Here is a 20,262-nt window from a genome sequence, read left to right on the forward strand (position 1 = left end):
CCCTGAGGAAAGCCAAGCCATAGGGAGGAGGATTGGGGTGTGCGCACACTCACATCAAGGCCAACTCTAGCATCTCCCAGAAGCCCCACCCTTTCTGCTTTGGGGCCCTGCCTCTTCCACATCAGGTGACACCAAACCTAGGTACACCACTGGTAGGAGCACTTGGAAAGGTTAGTGAAGAAAGACAGCAGAGTTTCTCATGCAGGAAATGCTATACTATCGAAACTCCATTTGCTCTATATACCAAGAGAGGGAGGGGGATGAAACAATGCTGAGTTATTCTGACAGTTTCTTGACACAAACCTGGAAATTTGGGATTGGCTACTATGAATTGAAGATCTTTCAGTTTCAATATAGATGCAGTGAACAACTGCGGTACCCCCTTTCTTCTGCTGAAAGTTAGTGATCCTCTATATCGGCAAGTATGAGCAAAAACTGATTTCCACCCCTTTCTCCCAGCTGGCCACTTCTCATCTGGTTTGTTTCCCTCCCTACTAGGCAATCTTTATTGTTCTCAGCATAGTTTCCTGTTCTGCTTGGATGTGGGATAGGCATAGCAGTTAATGGAGGAAAGCAGCAGCAGGCGATGTTGTTGTGAAGCTAGGGCTCAAAGGCTCAAAGACTTTCAGGGAGCCGGTACAATGAGAACTTCTGCCACCTTCCTGTTCCCTCTGAGCTTAGCTGCATCCCAGTGACAGCTAGCAGCTTCCATCTCAGCAGAGCAGTGAATCCTTTCTGAGTTTATCCCCCAACTTTAAAGTAACTGTACAGAGTGTTGAAACTTATTCGTCAAATAGGTCCTTTAAAGTTTGGATTGAAACTCAAAAATGGATTCACTGTCTGCCTAGCATGAAAGCCATGGGTCACTACTGCTGCAAATATCACATTTGATGGAGGAATGATCGTTGAGTGTTTTGGTCTTGAGTGGAAAACTTAAACCCATTTATTTTACAAGACCTATTAATTTTTTTAAAAAAATGTTATTTGCTCCTGAGGGAGTTGAAAACAGCTGAAACCAATTTATTGAGCTGAATCAATAGAGATTCCTTCATTTCTGGAGCCTCTTTACCGGGGCATAACTATGGGGAAGTCAAAGGTGAGGAAGGGGCTTTTCTGAGTCTCTCTTCCTGAGATATGTTCATTTACACACAGCCCAATACATAAATTCTGTCTCTCTCTCCCATGCACACTCAGCTACACTCTTCACCTCTTTTTCACATGCTTGCATATGCACTTGTATATACTCACTTATACAAGAGAGTAGATGTTTCTGTGTAACTGTGCATGTAAGAATAAATGAGTATGTGTGTGAGTGAAAGAATGAATGGAAGAGAGAGTGAGTGAGTTAGCGAGTACATATATGTGAACACCGGTGTTTGTGAGTGTGGCTGTGTGCGTAAAATTGACACATGTTTTGAATTTAAATTTTCTTTAAATAAACCTGTTCTAATTTGAATGGTATTATTTCCTCATAAAATGTTAAAATATCAATTTACATGAATCTGCAAATGAAAATACATTTTCACAAAGCACATTAAACAAAATATAATATTGATTGTGTGTGTGTGTGTGACATCTACATGTATATGTAAAGAGGGTCACAAGGATAAAGGGTTTCTGAATCACTTCTCTAGATTTTAGCCTGTACTATAAAGAAACAGTCCAAAGTGCTGAACCTATTTTGGTGGTAGAGTTCAACAACTTGGATAGCTACTTTAAATCTTGCACTGAAACTATCACTGAGCTCAAAGCCATCATTTCCCACTGACTTCAACCTGTCTTTCAGCCATGTGTAAATCATCTATGTAGCAAAACATACCAAAGAAAGCACTAGCATACTCTTAATCCTATGTTTATGTCTTTTAACCTACCGGTATGTTTTTAAATGGTTTTTTATGCTTAGCTATATATTATATTTTAATCTATGATGTACTAAACTTTGAACCTTTGGAGAGACGGGAAATAAATAAATTGGTGTTGTTGTTTTTATGGAAGATAAAAAAGAAAAGCTAAAAAGGGAGAACAAGAGGATTCTTAATTCTGCTTGCAAGGAAGCGGGGCCTTCATCTTCTTTCAAGCACTTCTAATAATAATAATAATTTGTTTTATTTATATACCGCTATTCCAAAGATCATAGCGGTGAACAGCAAGTAAGCTAATTAGCAAGTAAGCTAATTTGCCCCCAACAGTCTGGGTACTCATTTTAGCGACCTCGGAAGGATGCAAACCTGAGGAGCTTGGGCCCTTTTGCTGGTCTTGTACTCGCAACCTTGTGGTTTTGAGTGAACGGCTGCAGTACAGGCATTTAACCACTGCGCCACCAGGCTAATGTTTCAGTTTTATTCAGAAGAGCATTTTCTCCAGGATCCACAAAATATATGGGACTGATTTGGAAGAGCACTTGGTTATTATACATCAACATCAGAATTATCAGCAGAAGAATAACCGTGAATAAAAACTATGACTTGCCATGAAGTACAGCCCTTCAAACCCAGCACAGTCCTACTGCAATGGCAGCTGTTCAAACCATCAAAATAAAAAGTTCAAATCTTTTAGACCCGTGTTTCAGGTCAGGGCACACACATCATTATTTTACAACACAAAACCATAATCTGTGAATTACCCCTCAGGCTGCAACCAACATTTCAACTCTATTAAAATCTAAAAATTAAACCAGAGCGAAGGAGGAGAGAAATTAGCTCCGCTTATCATAGCAAACAAATCTCCATTCCTAGGTTATGGTACAAAATAAATGGAAAATTTGAAGGGTCCCAAACAAATTGATCTTTTGGGGGCTAAATTATTTTGCTTATTTGGGAACTAATCCACATCACTTAAAAGCACATATTACAACAGGATTTCAGACTCTGCTCAGTGAAATGTACTGTTAGAACGATTGCCTCAAGCACATTCATAAAGGCTGTGATCCAGAAAGCTTGACTAGGTTATCCTAGTCCATCTGAATGTTTTGCTTTATTTGATAGTATAGCCAAACCTCATGACACATTGCTTTTGTAAATTACTGCCACCACGACTAAATTTCTAAATAAATAAATATCTGTGAGCTGTCTCACAGACCTAATTTTACAATTGTCTGGAACCACGAAACAGGATTCTCAGGAAGAGTAACCAAGTGTTCTATTGAACAGAGGACAATCCTCTATTTGAAAGACTGTCCAACCCAAGATGAGTTTAAAGATGAAAACTAATAAAGGAGCTTGAGAGCTGTTAAGCTGCCCATCAACAATTAGTACACGGAGAATAACCTTATTAGGCACACAGGCCACTTAGTGAAATCCTCTCTAGTGTTGTTTGATGACAAGTATATCTGTTTCAATGATAGGGTTGTTTTTTTTTTTAAAAAAAATTGCAAATATCGATAATCCATTTGGTGTCTTATGTATGCATACATTCAGCTAAAGAAGCACTTGTGTGGTTTTTTCCGCCAATGAAAAACATCCACCTTCAGTTCAAAGTTGTGATAGTGGAGCTGTGCATGCAGTACCACTGTACATACATGCATATGTGTGTTATTTGTTGATTTGTATTGATTTTCCTTTGCTCTAATTGGTAGTAGTACCATGGTCCCTTGGTATTTTCTGTTGGTGTTTTGTTCCAGGACCCTCCATGGACCCTCCACCCAAATGTATGGATGCTCAAGTTCAATTGTATACAATGACATAGTAGAAATGTGCCTCTTACACAAAATGGCAAAATCAAGGTTTGCTTTTTGCATTTTAAAAATATATATTTTCAAGCTGTGGATGATGGAATCTGTGAATGCAGAATCCATGGATATGAAGGACCAACAGTACTGCTTTGATTGTGCATTTAGTTGTGCAACCTTGGTATTCAACACAAGGGTCATGCAACAAAATAAATGTAGGATCCTATGGAGGATCTCAAGCCCTTATCTAAATTATCATATGCAAACTGGTATATCATATGCAAATTGGTGTTGGGGGCAATGTATAAGTGTGTGCATCTCTGGGAGTAAACTCGAGTCTATGGTACTTCATGCTACCAGCTTCTTTCTTTCAGCTAGTCTCAAAGGTGCCACAAGATCCTTTTGCACACTATCTTAGAATCATGGAATCATAGAGTTGGAAGAGACCACAAGAGCCATCCAGTGCAACCCCTTGCCATACAGGAACACACTAATAAAAATCTGTTAGAGCTAGTCCTGGACTTAAAAAAAGTTTTTTTTAAATAAACAGCCCAATGCACATTGGTCCAGGTTGCCCAACCATCATCCCAAATAAAATTTGGGAATCAGCTGCATGATCTAGGTCCAGACATATTGGATTTCTGCACATACCCTCTATTAGGCTATTGTATGCTAGTGATGTCATACACTCAATTGGAATGGAGATGCTGGATGAGCAGAAAAGGAAGGGATATATTTGCTACTTATTACACTCCAAGGAGTAATCCAAGTATAAATTGCCGAATCTAACTGAATGGCACATGGCATTTTTTTGCCTCATATTACCACTAGCAATAAATTCTCATTTAATCTGTGTACATCTAAATCATCACTTGAAGGCATTTTTTCCTATTGTCCATTACAGCAATTCTATGGCAAACAAGAAGACAAAATTGTTTTACATTTTATAAATTTATTTTATTGTATGCTGCCCTGAAATCTTTGACCTCAAGGTGGGAAAGAAGAATAATGGAATCATAGGGTTGGAAGAGACCAGAAGGACCATCTAGTCCATCCCACTGCCATGTAAGAAAACACAACCAAGGCTCTCCTGACAGATGGCTACCCCATCTCTGTTTAAAAATCTCCAAAGGAGATTGCACCAAAGCAGTGTATTCCACTGGCAAACTGTTCTTACATTCAAGACATTCGACCTAATGCTTAGGTGGCATCTCTTTTCCTGTAGTTTGAATCCATTACTCTGGACCAACAGAAAACAAACTTGTTCCATCCTCAACATGACATCTTTTCAAATATTTAAACATGACTATCACGTCACCCCTTAACCACCTGTTCTCCAGGCTAAACACACCCAGCTCCCTAAGCTACTCCTCATAGAGCATGATTTCCAGACCGTTCACCATTTTGGTTGCCCTCCTCTGGAAACACTCCAGCTTGTCCACATCTTTCTTGAACTCTGGTGACCAGAATTGGACACTATTCCAGGTGAAGTCCGACCAAAGGAGAACAGAGTGGTACTATTACTTCTCTTAGCCTAGATACTATACTCCTATTGATGTAGTCTAGAATCATATTGGGTTTGTAAGCTGCTACATATAAAGAAAAAGAGGAGGTGAGAAAGAATAGTATAGATAGCAATTTTGAAATGTAGCCAGAGTGATATGAACATTTGGTTGAATTTGAAGTGGTGGTGCTGGTGACAATCCAATGCATGGCAGGTGTGTTGAACAAAATCCATAAATAGTACAGCTATTTAACTGCACAGTCAAGTTCAAGCCACCCTGAATGATGATAGAGTCATGACAATGAGCTTCTTGGGAAAAATCTTTCTCTTAGCTTGTGTGAGGGTTGCATCTAAGATGAAAGTATAGAGATCCAAGGTATGGCAGATGATGTTGGCATCCCTGCTAACTGAAGTTCTGGCATGTCTATCCTATGAACCCTGGCTCTCCTACATGACTGGAACAGGGAGCAGCAGCAGCAACTGCAGCTCCTTGGAGATGTGAAGCCTGTTTCAGTACTAGAATTCAGCACCATGGATAGCTCTAAAATGTGAAAATTCGCCACACTGCTGGCTTCCCCCTCTCTTAGTAATGATTTTGAGGTAGATGCATTTTAAAGGCACTTAGAATGTCCTGTCTGTTCTTAAAATACTAGAAGGCCATTTCCCAAATTCTACATTGTAAAATAGTATTATATTGTTCGAAGGGTTCAGAACAACTTTTGCAGACAGATGAGTCACATGTGCTGGGAAGACAGCATCTCCACATGCTGAACTGTTCAGTGAATGGAATCCTATGATGAGAGGAGGAAAATAATGAGAAGTGAAATTGCAGCCATCCACCAATAGAATTCCACCTAAAGCAATGTGGTTATAAAAGACATTTGTTGTCTTGGCAAATAGCAAGATAAAAATAGCCATTTTGAGAATGGCTCCTCCAGTTATTACTTCTTTTATAAGACTTGCTGAAAAGGTATCCAATATCACCTCAGTAGTCTGCAATGCATCATTTTCTAGTGAGCAGAAAATGTGGGCAAAAGGTTCTGTGAAATGCATACATCTTGCAATTTACATTGCCATTTACCTTCACAATTGCAAGCAAGGAAATAATGTTTGTGCGTGTATGTGAGTGTGTGCATTTCATGTGCAGTGGGGGTTTGGGGGGCAGGAAGGAAGGGAAGCATACGTGACTATTCCAGGGGACAAGAGAAACATGATAAAGCAATGAAAATCTCTCATTGTACACCTGCTCTTCTGTTCTTCATGGCCTTTGCTCTGATACACTGTTAATGAATTCAAGGTTATTTGCAGATGGAGAGAAAAGAAGCCAAGAATTTGCCTATAAATTTGGGGCCACATTCTTGGCATGATAGCCTAAGATTTCCTGGCTACACCCAATGTATCACTTACCAAGCACTTACAGTAGGGCCTGCCCAAGAACGAGCAAAGAAACAGACAGGGAGGGAGACACTGCCTTATAGCTGTATCCAAAGGACACAAAACTCATCCCACTAGCTTTCAAGTTCAACAGCTTCTTTGGGCTTCTCCAGATAAGGGCAAGTATTGCTGGAGGTTATGATATATATTGCTGTGATTATTAGGGTTTTCTGATTTTTAATATCCCAAGCAACATTTCTGTTGTCCTTGACTTTTTAGGCCATTCCCTGCACTAACTGAAATATTTTATTCTCACAATTTAGTGGGTTTCTTTTTAATTCCAAGACATATTGGAACAAAGAGATACCCTTCTCTTCCCTTCTATCTCTCTCATGATGAGGCAAGTACATTAGTGAAATGACCCTCTTGCATTATAGCATGATAACTCTAATAATACAGTATTTTTAAAAACCTTCTGAGAGGAGAAAGTTTCCCCTTCAAACCATAACACCGTCTTAGCAAACCATGTCTTTAAAAAAAAAATATCTTTGGATTGAATTATTGTTTGTTTATGTATAAATGTGATCTACCTATCTATCTATCTATTACAAAAACCCTTTGGAGGAGCAAACCCTAGTGCAGATCTAGGAAATCTACACCTTCATCCCGAAAAGAGTGGATGTGGGGGTGACAACTACAGCCAAAGTCCAAGGAAAAATAATTGCAAGGACTCATGTGTCTTTACAACTGTTGTCGTTGCTCGACTGTAATCTTGCTTCGATCCATCTGGGAGAGGCAGGAAAATAATAATAATAATAATAATAATAATAATAATAATAATAATAATTATTATTATTATTTACACCAATATGGAAGAATTCTTTTTTCCAAGTCAAAACTGGTATAAATCATGCAGGGGAAGAAAAACAACAGTGCTAGAGTCACACCTCTGTGTCTTGCTGGAGGTGATGCAAAGGACTGATGCAGAATGAAAGGATGGGTCACACTCCCTATGGCCATGAGATGGCTCAGAACCAAAGCAATAAAAGAAAAGCAGCAAAAAAGTTTTAGTTCTCCATGTGCAGTCACAAAAATACTTCTTTTTGATACATGAGTCTGTCTCACAGTGACAGGAGTGGCTGTCAAAACTGATAGATTCTACAACCACATGATGACATATTTATTTATTTATTTTTAATTTATATACCGCTATTCCAAAGATCATAGCGGTGAACAGCAAGTAAGCTAATTAGCCCCCAACAGTCTGGGTACTCATTTTAGTGACCTCAGAAGGATCCAAGCCTGGGCCCTTTTGCTGGTCTTGAACTCGCAAACTTGTGGTTTTGAGTGAATGGCTGCAGTACAGGCATTTAATCACTGCGCCACCAGGGCTCCATAAAGACATATGTCCATAAAGACTCCAATTATCACTCTTGTGGGGACCAGGTTATTGAGCTTGAGTTTCAATATCTGTCAAAAACATGTCATTTAAAAAAAAATCCAACAAGAACAAAAGCCAGTCACTATACTTTTAAAAATAATAATAAAAAAGGTGACTCCTGGTGGCTTGACTAGATAAAACATTGTGGTTGAACAAAAAACAAACTAACTTGTGTATTAGCCACACATGTATTCAGTATTTCATTTTCACGCCTTTTTTTTTACCTCTCACCTCCTGTGATGCCAGATATGGACTGAATACTCTTGCTTCTGTGTTGTTCCAGGACATCTTGAGGAACTGCTGGCATTTGGGAAAAACAACATGAAATCTCATTTCCTTCAACTGAGTGATGATATTCCCAAATAAGAAATGGTCACCCCTTGAGACAAAAATGGCAACCACACCTTCAGCTTCCTGCCTCTTGATTTCTCAGTGATTTGCCTTGGGAGAAATTGGGGGGGGGGGGGGGATGAAGCCACCAAATCTCAGGCAGAGCGAGGGGGTGGGGAAAGCAAGCACATATGTCTCTCCATATGTTCATTGCAGCTAAATGATCCTTTATACATTTTGGACTGCTTTAATTACATTCGGGGCCTAATATCAAGCCCCAGTTTGTCTCAAGGTTGTTGAAGAACCTTGTTGCAATTTGTATGGATTGTTCGTGGTCAGTAAAAAGCTTCTCTAAAAGGCAATTCCCCCTCAGGCCCAGTTTCATGTTTGTATTACAAAGTCAGAATTAAGGGACACCATGGCACAAAACAAGAGGGATTCAGGCCAGACTCACATGCTATAGGGATGGCATGGATTCTTCAGATGGGATCAAGAAGATGTAACAAAATATTTGGAGCAAAAACTGGGCACAAAAAAGATAAACGGGCTAACCCCAAGCTGGCTCAGTAACCCAGTACAATTTTCCCCATTTTACAGACAGGATATAGACAAGAAGAGGAGCACAGATGCAGGCAGATCATTTTAGATACGCCAAAGAGGATTCTAAACTTTGAGGCATTTCCATATCTGGAACCACTATTGTTATTAACTGCCCTAAAGTCAGTCTTGACTCATGGCAACCCTGTGGGTGAGACATCTCCAAGATCCCTTGTTCTCCACTGCTATACTTAGGTCCTGCAAATTCAGGCCTGTGGCCCCCCTGACTGAGTCTAGCCATCTTCCTCTCTTTCTACTACCTTCTATCTTTCCTAGCATTATTGTCTTTTCCAATGAGTCGTGCCTTCTCATGATGTGGCCAAAGTATGACAGCCTCAGTTTGATCCTCTTGCCTTCCAGTCTTTATCTGTTCTAGAACCCATTGGTTTGTCTTTTATGCTGTCCACAGTATGCTCAGCCCCACATCTCAGATGAGCTGATTTTCTTCTTATCCACTTTTTTTTTCACCATTCACCTTTCACATCCAAACATGTTGATGGGGAATACAATGGCTTGAACCATTCTATCTCTTGAATATCATTATTGCCTGCCGATGAGGGCTCCAATGTCCATGGCGCAGGGAACCTACTCCAGCTATCAGTCCAGATTTTAAAGGTGCTATCCAGGATGCTGAAACCTAATCCCAAATTGGCTCTAGCACTTTGATCAACTCCTTGAAAGTTTAAACTATAACCTGAGGTGGATTTTCCTCTCAAATGACATGGGAGCCACCCGCCAGTTCTGTTGCCTAAGACTCTGGAGAGCTGCTGTTAGTTGATGCAGACCAGAAGTGGGCAATTGTAGAAGGCCAGGGGGCTGCATGAGTGCCCTAGGAGACATTGGAGGAGCATACCTACTGATCCCCACCTCAAAATTCATTTTTTGCCCATAGTTACCTCTAGGGGGCATGGAGGCATTTTTACCATGTTATGGGTTTCAAGAAGGGTTTTTTCTGGGCCTAAACTGGCCTGGGGAACCCACAAAATGTGGTGAAAATGCACCCAATGCTACCTAGTGGGTATTTTGGAGTATTTGGAGGCAAAAGATTTTTTGAAAAATTTAGCAAAAATTGTTTTTGATCCCAGGAGCCCAGGAAGCCCCCAAAGATGGTGAAAATACCCACCAAACCCCACAGAGTATATTTGGGAGGATTCAAGGGCAAACAAAAAATTACAGAAAAAGAGTAGAGCATATTTTTGACCCCTGGGAGTTCCTGGGGCCACAAAAATGACCCTGCGGCCTATGGGCAACGCTTTGCCCATCCTTGGCTTAGACAATACTGGGCTAGAAGGACAGATAATCCACTATGGCATATATCACCTTTCTGTATTCCTAAATGATAAATGAGGTACTAAACCTGAAACTTCCTAAAGCCCCTTGCTATCTGCACTATTGGATAGGTGACAATAAAGACAGCCACCATAACTAGTTTGGGTCAACATGTGGGGTGGGAAGTTCTTCCTCAGCCCAACATTTGACTGGCCAGTCCCACAGTGCAATGGTAGGAAGAGGACAACGGATGCCAAGCTCAGCCAAAACGGGATAGGAAAGGTGAACACAACTGGCTCCTTCCCCTGCACAGCAAAAGGACACAGCCACTCCTCCCAAAGCCCTTGTCTCTATACCTCCAGCTTCTACTGGAACATGTAACGCTGCTCCGCAGGTACAGGGAATTTCTGCAAAAAGAAACATACAAATAAATAAATAAATAAATCTGTCTGTCTGTTTGTCTCTCTCTCTCTCTCTCACACACACACACACACACATACACATTATTCTCATAAACACTCCTACCTTTGCACAAAAATACTTTTACAATTCATGAACTCCTACCCACACAGGAATGTATGAGTCTGTGCATGTCTTCTGACAAAGCTCTCTCTTTCTCACTCTCCTTTCTGTCTCTCTCTTTTTTTTGCAAGCATACAAGGGGATTCTTTTCCTAAAATGGTACTTTATACCATTTGCAGCTCCACCCCAAGCAGCAAAACGATTGGCCACTGGAGATGGACACACACTGAGCTGAACACATTGCCAAGGGCAGCCTTCTCTGCACATGCTTAGCTGTATGTGTGTTTGCACATTATATTGAACTGTAGTGAAGTGGGATGCGCATAGGGGAGGGCTGGACACTGTCTTCCCACTGTCCCTTCTCCCCATACTCTTGTTGTTGTTGTTGTGTTCCTTCATTTCTGACTGATGGAAACCCTAAGGGGGAACCAAGGTTCTCTTGGCTGTATTTGTTCAGAGGGGTTTGAGATTGCCTTCCCTTGAGGCTGAGAGCATGTGAGTTGCCCAGGGTCACCAAAAACTGGGAGCAAACAAGGTAGGGATTTGAAGCCTGGCCTCCCGAGTCATAAGAGCACTCAAACCTTTCTGGAAGCAGACTTCCTATTCAGTAGTTCAGATGGTAGGGAGGGCGATCTGCAGGCTGGCAGCTCCCCCTTTGGCCATGCGGTCATTGGTAGCTTCTCAAAGTCAAGGAAATGTAATGTCCATATGCAATTAAAAGAAGATGTTTCTTTGGAATCCAGCATGTCTCCTTCCTTTGTGAAACTACAGGCTCTTTTGTAGCTAGAGAACACAAAACATGAACACTTTCTCAAGAAGTCTTCATGTTTTGCACGAGGATTGTGCATTTTGGTTGGCCCAATAAAGGTATCATTGTTCGGATGCTATTGGATTTGCTATAAGGTCAACATGGCTACCCCCCCCCCCAGATGTTATGTGCCCCTCAGAACATGACATCTGGGGCACCTGCCTCATTCTACCTAAAGGCACAGCCAACCAGAAGGCTGAGCTGGCTCCCTGCCTCTTCTTTGGTCTCATACACAGAGGCACTGTGTCTGTTTCTGCTCTTTCCATCATGCTCTGTTTTAGTCTGAAGTGCAAAGGATCCATTCTGGATCAAAATAGGTTCAGCTCTCTGGCTGCATCCGCATTTCAGAAATATTCCAGTTCAACACCATTTTAACTGCCAGGGCTCAATGCTATGGAATACTGGGAAGTGTAGTTTGAAGTGGCAGCAGAGCTCTTCTGGTGCAAGAGATGCATAGACTTCCCAGAGCTCCACTTCCCAGAATTCCATAGTACTTAACAGAATTCCTCAGCACTGGAATTCCACTTCACAGAATTCCATGGCATTGAGCCCTGACAGTTAAAGTGGTGTCAAAGCAGATTATTTCTGCAATGCAGATGCAACCCTTGAATAGCTTCCGTTAGTGTTCGGATTAAAACCACTGAGTCTGACAAACCAAAATCTAGAAGCTGGAAGAGTGACTATGCTTCCCAGAGTCCCCTGCCAGCATGGCCTCTTTTTGGAGCTGTAGCCCAAAGTACAGCCAATGGTTACTTTCCCTCAGTTCTATCTAAAAACGCCTTTAATGGACAGAGAGCTGCCTGGGCTATAGAAACCCACTGGTTATCCTTGGACAAGTCACACTCTCTCAGCCTCAGGGGATGGCCTCTGAAGAAACTTGAGAAGAAAACCCCAGGATAAGAGTCCTCCTCGCTCCTCCAGCCTCTGCGCCTTCCTTGCTTCTTCAGCTCTTTTCTAGCTCCTTGCTGAGCTGGAGTAGAGGAGGAAGAGGAGGAGGAGGAGGAGGAGGAGGAGGCATCCCCAAACACTCTCTCTCTCTCTCTCTCTCTCTCTCTCTTCGGGCATCCCACTGAGGGGCACCCCAAAGTGACCCTGGCTCGGATTTGGGGCGGCAGCCCTCCTCCTCCCCACTCCGGGCTGACTCCGAAGTCAATCTGATGATTTCATTCCTTCCCTCGGAACCAGGAGGAGGAGGAGGAGGAAGGTAGGATTTCCCGCCCTTCCATTAGAGACTCCCCTCTGCCTTCCTCTGAAGGAACTGACCAAGACGGGAGACTTGAAAGCATCCCGACAACGACGACAACGACAACCACAGTCCTTTGAGCGACTCTGGAGAGCAGGGTTTGACTCCCGGCTCAGCCATAGATAAAACTCACTGGTTGACCTTGGGCGAGTCACACCCTCTCAGCCTCAGGGGGAAGGCAATGGCAAGCCTTCTCTGAACAAATTATGCCAAGGAAACCCCAGGATAGGGTCGCCTTGGGGTGGCCAGAAGCCGGGAAGGAAGGCACACAACAACAACAACAACAACAACAACAAAACAGTCCCCCCCTTGGAGGCTTTGCTCTGGGCCAGGAAACCTGGAGGGCGAGCCACTCTCTCAGCCTCAGCGCTCTTTTTGTTTGCACAGGAACTCCTCTGAAGAAAGCTCTGGCCAAGAAGGAAAACATTCCGAGGGGAGCTGCCCTGGCCATTTAACCAAAGACCCTGGCCAAGAAAGCTTCGCTTCGCTTCGCCCTGGGGCTGGGTTGCTTTGCCAAGTCGTTGGGGCGACCTTTTAAGGCTGTTTTCGGGCCAAAGAAGCTCCAGAAGGAATAATCCACTTTGAGAGTGCCTGCCCTGGGAGTCCTGGACACTGTAGTTTCATTGTGAGACATTGAGCCTTTCTCTGTCAGAGAGAGAGCTCTGGTGCCACAATAAACTACAGTTCCCAGGATTCCCTAGCACTGAGCCAGGGCAGTCAAAGCGGTCTCAAACTGGACTATTTCTGCAGTGTGTTTAGGACCTAAGTTTCCTCAGAAGAGGGCTTTTTGCCAAAGTCGGAAAGAAGGATTAAGAAGAAGGAGCTGGACGCCCAGCTGTGGAAGCCTTGCCCTCCGCCCGCACCCTTCTCCCGCCTTCCCTTCCATTGCCTTCCCTTCCCTTGGTGCCTGAGGCTCGTCCTCTCTGAGGGGGGACCCAAAGGCCAAGGGCTGCGCCTGAGAATCCTGTGAGGAAGCAAGCAAGGAAGGAAGGGCGGGGAGGGAAAGGCGAGAGGCGGCCGCTCTTGCAGTCACTCGCCGCCGAAGAAGAAGGAGCACGGAGCGCGGCGGTCGGAGGGGGATTATGGACGGAGAAGGGCGGCCATGAAGGAGAGGGGCTTCGTCGTCTCCCCCGGGGAAAGGGGCTGAGGGAAGGAGGGGCAGTCCCTGAAAAGGATATTATTTGTGTGTGTGAGAGGCAAAGGGGCACAAAGGGTGTGTGTGTGTGAGGAAAAGGGGCACTGTGTATGTTTTGTGTGAGGAAAAGGGGTACAGAAGTGTGTGTTTTGTGCGAAACAAAAGAGTACAAAGTGTGTGTGTGAGAGGAAAGGGGGCACAAAGTGTGCGTGTGTGAGGAAAAGGGGCACTCTGTGTGTTTTGTGTGAGGAAAAGGGGCACAGAAGCGTGTGTTTTGTGCGAAACAAAGGGGCACAAAGTGTGTGGTGTTTTGTGCGTGAGGCAAAAGGTCGCCTTTCCCAGCCCTTTTCCCACTTGTGAGGGGAGACACCCCCCTCCATAACAACCACAACAACCACAACCGCAAAGGTCTTCCCTATGCCCTAGGCGCCATGCGACCCGACGACATCAACCCTCGGACGGGGCTGGTGGTGGCCCTGGTCAGCGTCTTCCTGGTCTTCGGCTTCATGTTCACCGTGTCGGGGATCAAAGGGGAGACTCTGGGGGACATCCCTCTGCTGGCCATCGGGCCGGCTATTTGCCTGCCGGGCATCGCGGCCATCGCTCTGACCCGCAAGACCGACGGCTGCACCAAGTGGCCCGAGCACCGCTGCTGCCCGCCTTGCAGCTGCTGCTGCCGCAAGAGGAACCGGGACAAGGACGCCCTGGAGCTGCTCAGGACCCCCTCGGACCTGGAGTCCGGCAAAGGCAGCTGCGACGAGCTGGCCGGCAAAGCCTTTCTGGGGATGGCTGCCAAGGGAGGCTCGGGGGGCGCCGCTCCGACGTGTGCCGCGATTACCACCATCGCCTCCTCTGCAACTTTGGAGGGGTCAAGGGAGGAGGAGGAGGAGGGGAAGGGCTACTTGGAGAACTGCTGCCCGGAGATGCCCGGGAATGTCTTGGTGGCCGAGGAGGAGGACGAGGCCACCCTTTACAGTAGTGCCTTCCAAAGGTCCTCCCCGGTTTTCGCAAAGCCGGCCGCCACTACTACTATTCCTACTCCTACTCCCGCCGTCGCAGCGGAGGAGGAGGACAACCTTGGCCTCGCCTCCAGCAGCGACACCATCATCGTCTGCTCCTACAAGGATACTAGCAGCCCTTACGACAGGTACTGCTGTTACATAAACCCCAGCGAGGAGCTCTGCGAGGAGGAGGAGGAGGAGGACCACGAGGCCATCGTCTGAACCTTGGCTTCTTCCTTCTTCGCCACTTTCTTTTCAACATCTCTTCCTTCCTTTTGTTGGAGCATCCTGGATCGTCCGAACCGAGGGCGGCTCTTTTTTGGCATCCCTCTTTTCCTTCTTCTACTTGTTTCGACTTTCTTTTTAACATCTCTAGACCCCCTTTCTTCCTTTTGAAGCATCCCTGAATCGTCTGAACCGAGGGCGGCTCTTTACGCTTCCCTCTTTTCCTCCTTCTTTTGTTCCCCCCGACTTTCTTTTCACATCTCTTTCTTCCTTTTGGAGCATCCCTGAATCCGTAGCCCTAAGGAGAAAAATATACTCCAGCCTCCTCTGGTTCTTTTCAAACAACAACAATAACGAAAAGAAAGTATAATCCTGACCAACATGAACATCATCATATTATTATTATTATTACTATTCTTCATCCTGGCTGGTTTTTTGCACTGCATGGGACAATCCTCCTTAACTTAGCTGTTAACTATTTTTATAAACCTGGTATGTGACTGATAACTTCAAACCTTTCGTGCCTGAAATGACTTGGTTTTATTTATTTAATAATAATAATAATAATAATAATAATAATTTATTTATTTATTTATACCCTGCCTCTTCGGCCAAAAGGCTATCAGAGTGGCTTACAAATGGTTAAATAGACATTTTTCCCTGCTGTCCTCAGGCTTTATTGGTTTGTTTATTTTGGGACCCTATTTTTAACAACAACAATAACAACAGTAATAATAATAAGCATGTTTAAGGAGAATTTTCTATGATCATTTGTAAACCGGGGTTAAGGTGGGTGGTTGGGGTAAAAAAGCTGACTTGTTATGTTACAAAGTTGTTACAGGTTTCTTGTCCAGGGCTGCATGTGCACTGCAGAAATAGTGTGGTTTGACACCACTTTGCCTGCCATGGCTCCATGCCGTGGAATTCTGGGAATGGTAGTTTGTTGTGGCACCGTGCCACAACAAACTACCATTCCCAGAATTCCACGGCATGGAGCCATGGCAGGCAAAGTGGTGTCAAACCGCACCATTTCTGCAGTGCGCATGCAAGCTAGGAAAGCAGAAGAAGATCCCAATGCGCTCTCTCACAGTCAGGTGGAAATCAAATGTGTGAAATGCTGGGAATGAAAGGGCTTCTCTGGACTCTGACTTTCCCTGGACTTAATGCTTGCAGTTCTCTTTTAAGATGCTTAAGGCTGGGAGTGGCACAAAGTGAGGAGAGATTTATTTCATTTCCGTCCTCTTCAGGGTCAGGCAGGCAAGTTCAAGCTTCCCAGTGCAGATAGGATCTAATAATAAGGTCATGTGCAGAAGACCCAAAAGCAGTTGTGACAGCAAAGGAGGACAACAGGGAGAAAGAACTGAGTGAGAGGAAAAGGCAAGTTTAATACCGGCAGTTAGGCTTTTTTTGAAGGTTTATGATTCACTCAGTCTTTCAGTTTTATTTTTATTTTCTTAAAGCATTTTCCAATCATCTACTACTCTTCTTCCCAGCCCCTTAGTATAGTATAGTTTATTTGATAGTCATCATTTTGTCACACTGAATTTATAACTAGAGAAAAAAAGGTACCCTTTCCTGAGAAACCCATTCTCAGCGCAATATAACTCATCTGTAATGGGAGACCGTTCCCCGGTTTTGGACATGTATCTTATTTTTATTTCAAAAGAAAGGGGTGGATTGCAAAGGTGCCTCTTTTTTTAATTCTAGAAACCAAGATTCATCCCTTCTCTCCCCTCCCATTTCTTTTTTCTTTGGAAAGCAGTAGTAGGCCATGGACTATTTCAAAGGTCATCTCCTGGGTAGCCTTCTAAAAAGATAATTTTTAAATGGGCAAAATGAGAATCCAGGTATTTCTCTTTTCGTCTTAGGAACTGGAACAAACTCTTCCCATTTATTTATTTATTTATTTAGCTTGAAAAACCCACAAAAAACTTTATTTATTTATTTTTTGGACAGCAATAGGTTATGGATAAGAAGACCTTTACAACTAGTTCCAAGGCCATCCTCTTGTATCACATCCCATGTGAATACTGTATATACTCAACTATAAGTTGACCTCATGTATAAGGCAGATTTTGGGGCCAAAATTATGGATTTTGATATGACCCATAGATAAATCGAGGGGGGAAAACTTAGGGGCATGTAATGAAGGATGTAAATGATAAAGCAAAGGAAAATAATGCCAACCAACTTACAAGTTTTCATCAGGCATAACTGTTTGTGCTCATACTAAAGGCTGGATGGATGAGAGAGTAGAAAGGTATCAGTACTTCCAGGGCAGATTAAACTCTTGTCTTTCACCAGGCGATGGCATATATATATATATATATATGATTTAAAGTACAGTACTTATATTGACCCGTGGATAAGTCGACTCAGGTTTTTTGAGTCAATTTTTAACCTAAATTTCTAGACTTATACATGAGTATATACAGTAATTTCTAAATGGGCATAATTGTATTCTCAGTTCTCTGATTTCAGAAGTCACTGTGACTACCCTGAATGTACAGCAAGGGTTTCTTTTTAAAAATGCATATAGCTACCGCCATCACTATCCACACCAAAGAATTGCCACAACTTCCTCCTCTTCCTTTCATTTCAGGGAAAGGGAATAGATGCTGTCATCTTGCTGAGCTCTATGGTGGAGAATGAACCTCGGATATTTTTCTACACCATAGAAATCTGCCTGCACTAATACTAAATTTCAGCAGTGATAGCAAAGGTTATAGTATGATAAGAGTTAGAAGTGACCTCAAGGGCCATCCAATCCAATCCCTTGCTATGGAGGAATGCACAATGAAAGCACTTCTGACAGATGGCCATCCAGCCTCTCTTTAAAAACCTCCAAAGAAGGAGACTCCACCACACTCCAAGGCAGTGTATTCCACTGTCAAACAGCTTTTACCACTAGGAAGTTCTTCCTAATGTTTAGGTGGAATCTCTTTTCCTATAGTTTGAACCCATTGCTCCATTTCCTAGTCTCTGTTGCAGCAGAGTTTGCTCCTTCTTCCAAATTTGGCATCAGCCGCAGTGCAATATTCACTGGCGGTGCGTCTCCCTGCATTATGGGAAGTCCATTTGTTCTAGGTTAGTGTGTCCAGATATGGTTATAGAATTCTCTGCTAATGAAGAGTAGTTTACAACGCCTTTGAAAAGGAGTAAACAAGCCAGGTTCTGCCATTGGCTGTTAAGTATAGGATGTGGACAGTGTAATATCTGAAGATTGAGGAAAGCAATGGAGGAAGGCTATCATCCCCATTATGGCCTATTTGAAAGACTCCAAAGATATCTGAATGGCTAGAGTTATGAGCAGCATGCTGGGCTACATGGTGCTTGGCCTGATCTGTGTCAGTCTGTGTAAGAAATGTCCATGTCTCTTTCAAGATGGTAGATCTTGAGGCAGAAGGAGTTGTGATGGTGGAGGAATAGCTGAAATAATCTGAATCAGAAATGATGACAAGATGAGATATTAGAAAACCAATGAAGCCATTTTAGGTCCACTGTTCCATTGGGTGTGTTGGGCTCATTCTTAAACCACTCCAGTTGAAACCAATGAGGTTCAAAAGGGCTTAACTTTGTCTGGGACGTACACCCAGATTTCTTTCCCCCCCAAAGTTAAATGGTAAAGAAAGCATTGGCTTGCATTTTGGCACAATATGGGCCATGCATTGATTCAATGATCTTTCACAATTGTCATAATGGAAACAAGGATTCTGCACAAAGCATATTATTTGCTGAGTCCGTCAAAGAATACAGAGAATAAATGAAGAAATCCCATGTACACAATTGTTTCTGTATCATATATGTGCAATATACCTGTAATACCCTATTCAAGATTTTATATGTGACATATTTAATCTATGCAGGAAGCCTTCCAAGGGTTAAACGTGAGGAATATATTCAATAAATGCTGAGTTATTTGTATTTCTTTGGCATTCTGTTAAGTCTATGCAAGCTTGCTTTCCTAAGATGATCATCAGGCAGCTACAAAGACTACTTAGTTTTAGCAATCTTCATATTAGCTCGTGAATTAATTATACATAATTTACTGCCAACAGGTTTATTAAACTGCCCATTATCCAGCCCATCTGAAGGAACATATGGGATAATCCTGCAGAAATAGACTTGGGAGAGGTGCCTTGGCCATGCCAGCCTCATGCATGTGATGCTATTTAGCAAGAAAGGAAGGGAAAGTCCCGAGGCTTCTTCAGAGCTGTCTCATTTGGGGGAATCATTGTTACTGACAGTTATTTCAAAAGGGATTATCAAAGGAAGAGGTGATGCTTTTCACTGTGGGTGTGATCTTTTGTACATGCCAACCATAAAACAGTCTTGCCATTTAGAGGCAGGAGCAGGATACCTCCTGCGTGTCCCTTTCATGCTTTGCAGGGTGTACCTGCAGAAACACCAGACAAAATGTACGAACCAGCATCTCATATAGTCATCAAAACACAGGGCTAGATAAGAGATGCCAAGGGCAGGGGTTGCCCTGAATTATTGTACATCTTCTTGCCTTTTAGGTGGATGGATTCTTCTTAGGTCAACCCCCTTGCTTGATAAAAAAATTAAACATATACTAGTAAAATAATGTATCACAAGCAGAGATTATATCAAGACACAGATATTCAGATGCCTGTGTTACCCGACATTTATATTAAAAAGTGGCATGTGTGAAAAAGAATGAAAATCCCTTTCCTGCCCAATCATGTTCACCTCTTGGAATTCCATAGCACCGAGCCATGGCCACTAAAGTGGTGTCAAGATGGATTATTTCTGCAATGTGGATGCAGCCATAGAGTTGGAAGGGGCTTTGTAGACTATCAAGTTAAACCTCCTGGTTGATGCAGGATCTCAATTAAAGCATCCCCAGCATGTCAGCCTCTTTCCTAAAATGTCCAGGGAAGGAGACCCTACCATCTCTTTAGGCAATTGGTTCTTGCTGTCAAGAAGTTCCTTCTAATGTTCATTCAAAATCTACTCTGCTGTAACTTCACACTATCAGACCTGGTCCTATCCTCTGAGGCTGCAGAGAAGAGGCCTGCAAAATGCAGGGCCAGATTTGCCAGGCATGTGTTTTAGAGGCCTGTGCAGTTGGCACAAATTAGAAGACTGTGTAATTGGTACAAGACTTGTGATATGTGGTCAC

The 20,262-nt window shown here is 43.1% G+C and overlaps 2 protein-coding genes across 2 annotated transcripts in view; one reads left to right on the top strand and one right to left on the bottom strand.

Moving 5' to 3' along the window:
* LOC149323182 (SUN domain-containing protein 3-like) overlaps nucleotides 1-11,814 on the bottom strand; it is a 149,749-nt gene extending 137,935 nt beyond the window's left edge. Inside the window, exons 1-3 of the mRNA XM_089537399.1 lie at nucleotides 11,685-11,814; nucleotides 10,539-10,589; nucleotides 8,218-8,286 (exon numbers count right to left, since the gene is read on the bottom strand). Of these exons, the coding sequence (XP_089393525.1) occupies nucleotides 8,218-8,286; nucleotides 10,539-10,589; nucleotides 11,685-11,814 (250 nt within the window). The remainder of the gene's footprint in view (nucleotides 1-8,217; nucleotides 8,287-10,538; nucleotides 10,590-11,684) is intronic.
* An 809-nt stretch (nucleotides 11,815-12,623) lies between these two features.
* LOC149323183 (transmembrane protein 215-like) lies at nucleotides 12,624-16,019 on the top strand. The gene has a single exon (XM_089510254.1). It carries the CDS (start codon nucleotides 14,322-14,324, stop codon nucleotides 15,111-15,113), a length of 792 nt encoding a protein of 263 aa, XP_089366380.1. The 5' UTR covers nucleotides 12,624-14,321; the 3' UTR covers nucleotides 15,114-16,019.
* Nucleotides 16,020-20,262: the final 4,243 nt, after the last annotated feature.

The sequence above is a fragment of the Sceloporus occidentalis genome, unplaced genomic scaffold (assembly GCF_023333645.1).
Source record: "Sceloporus occidentalis isolate IW3139 unplaced genomic scaffold, rSceOcc1.0.p SCAF_1, whole genome shotgun sequence".
Lineage (NCBI taxonomy): Eukaryota > Metazoa > Chordata > Lepidosauria > Squamata > Phrynosomatidae > Sceloporus > Sceloporus occidentalis.

Bases quoted from the DNA above. Each gene is read 5' to 3' on its own strand.
- LOC149323183 (XM_089510254.1), top strand. From the start codon at position 14,322: ATGCGACCCGACGACATCAACCCTCGGACGGGGCTGGTGGTGGCCCTG.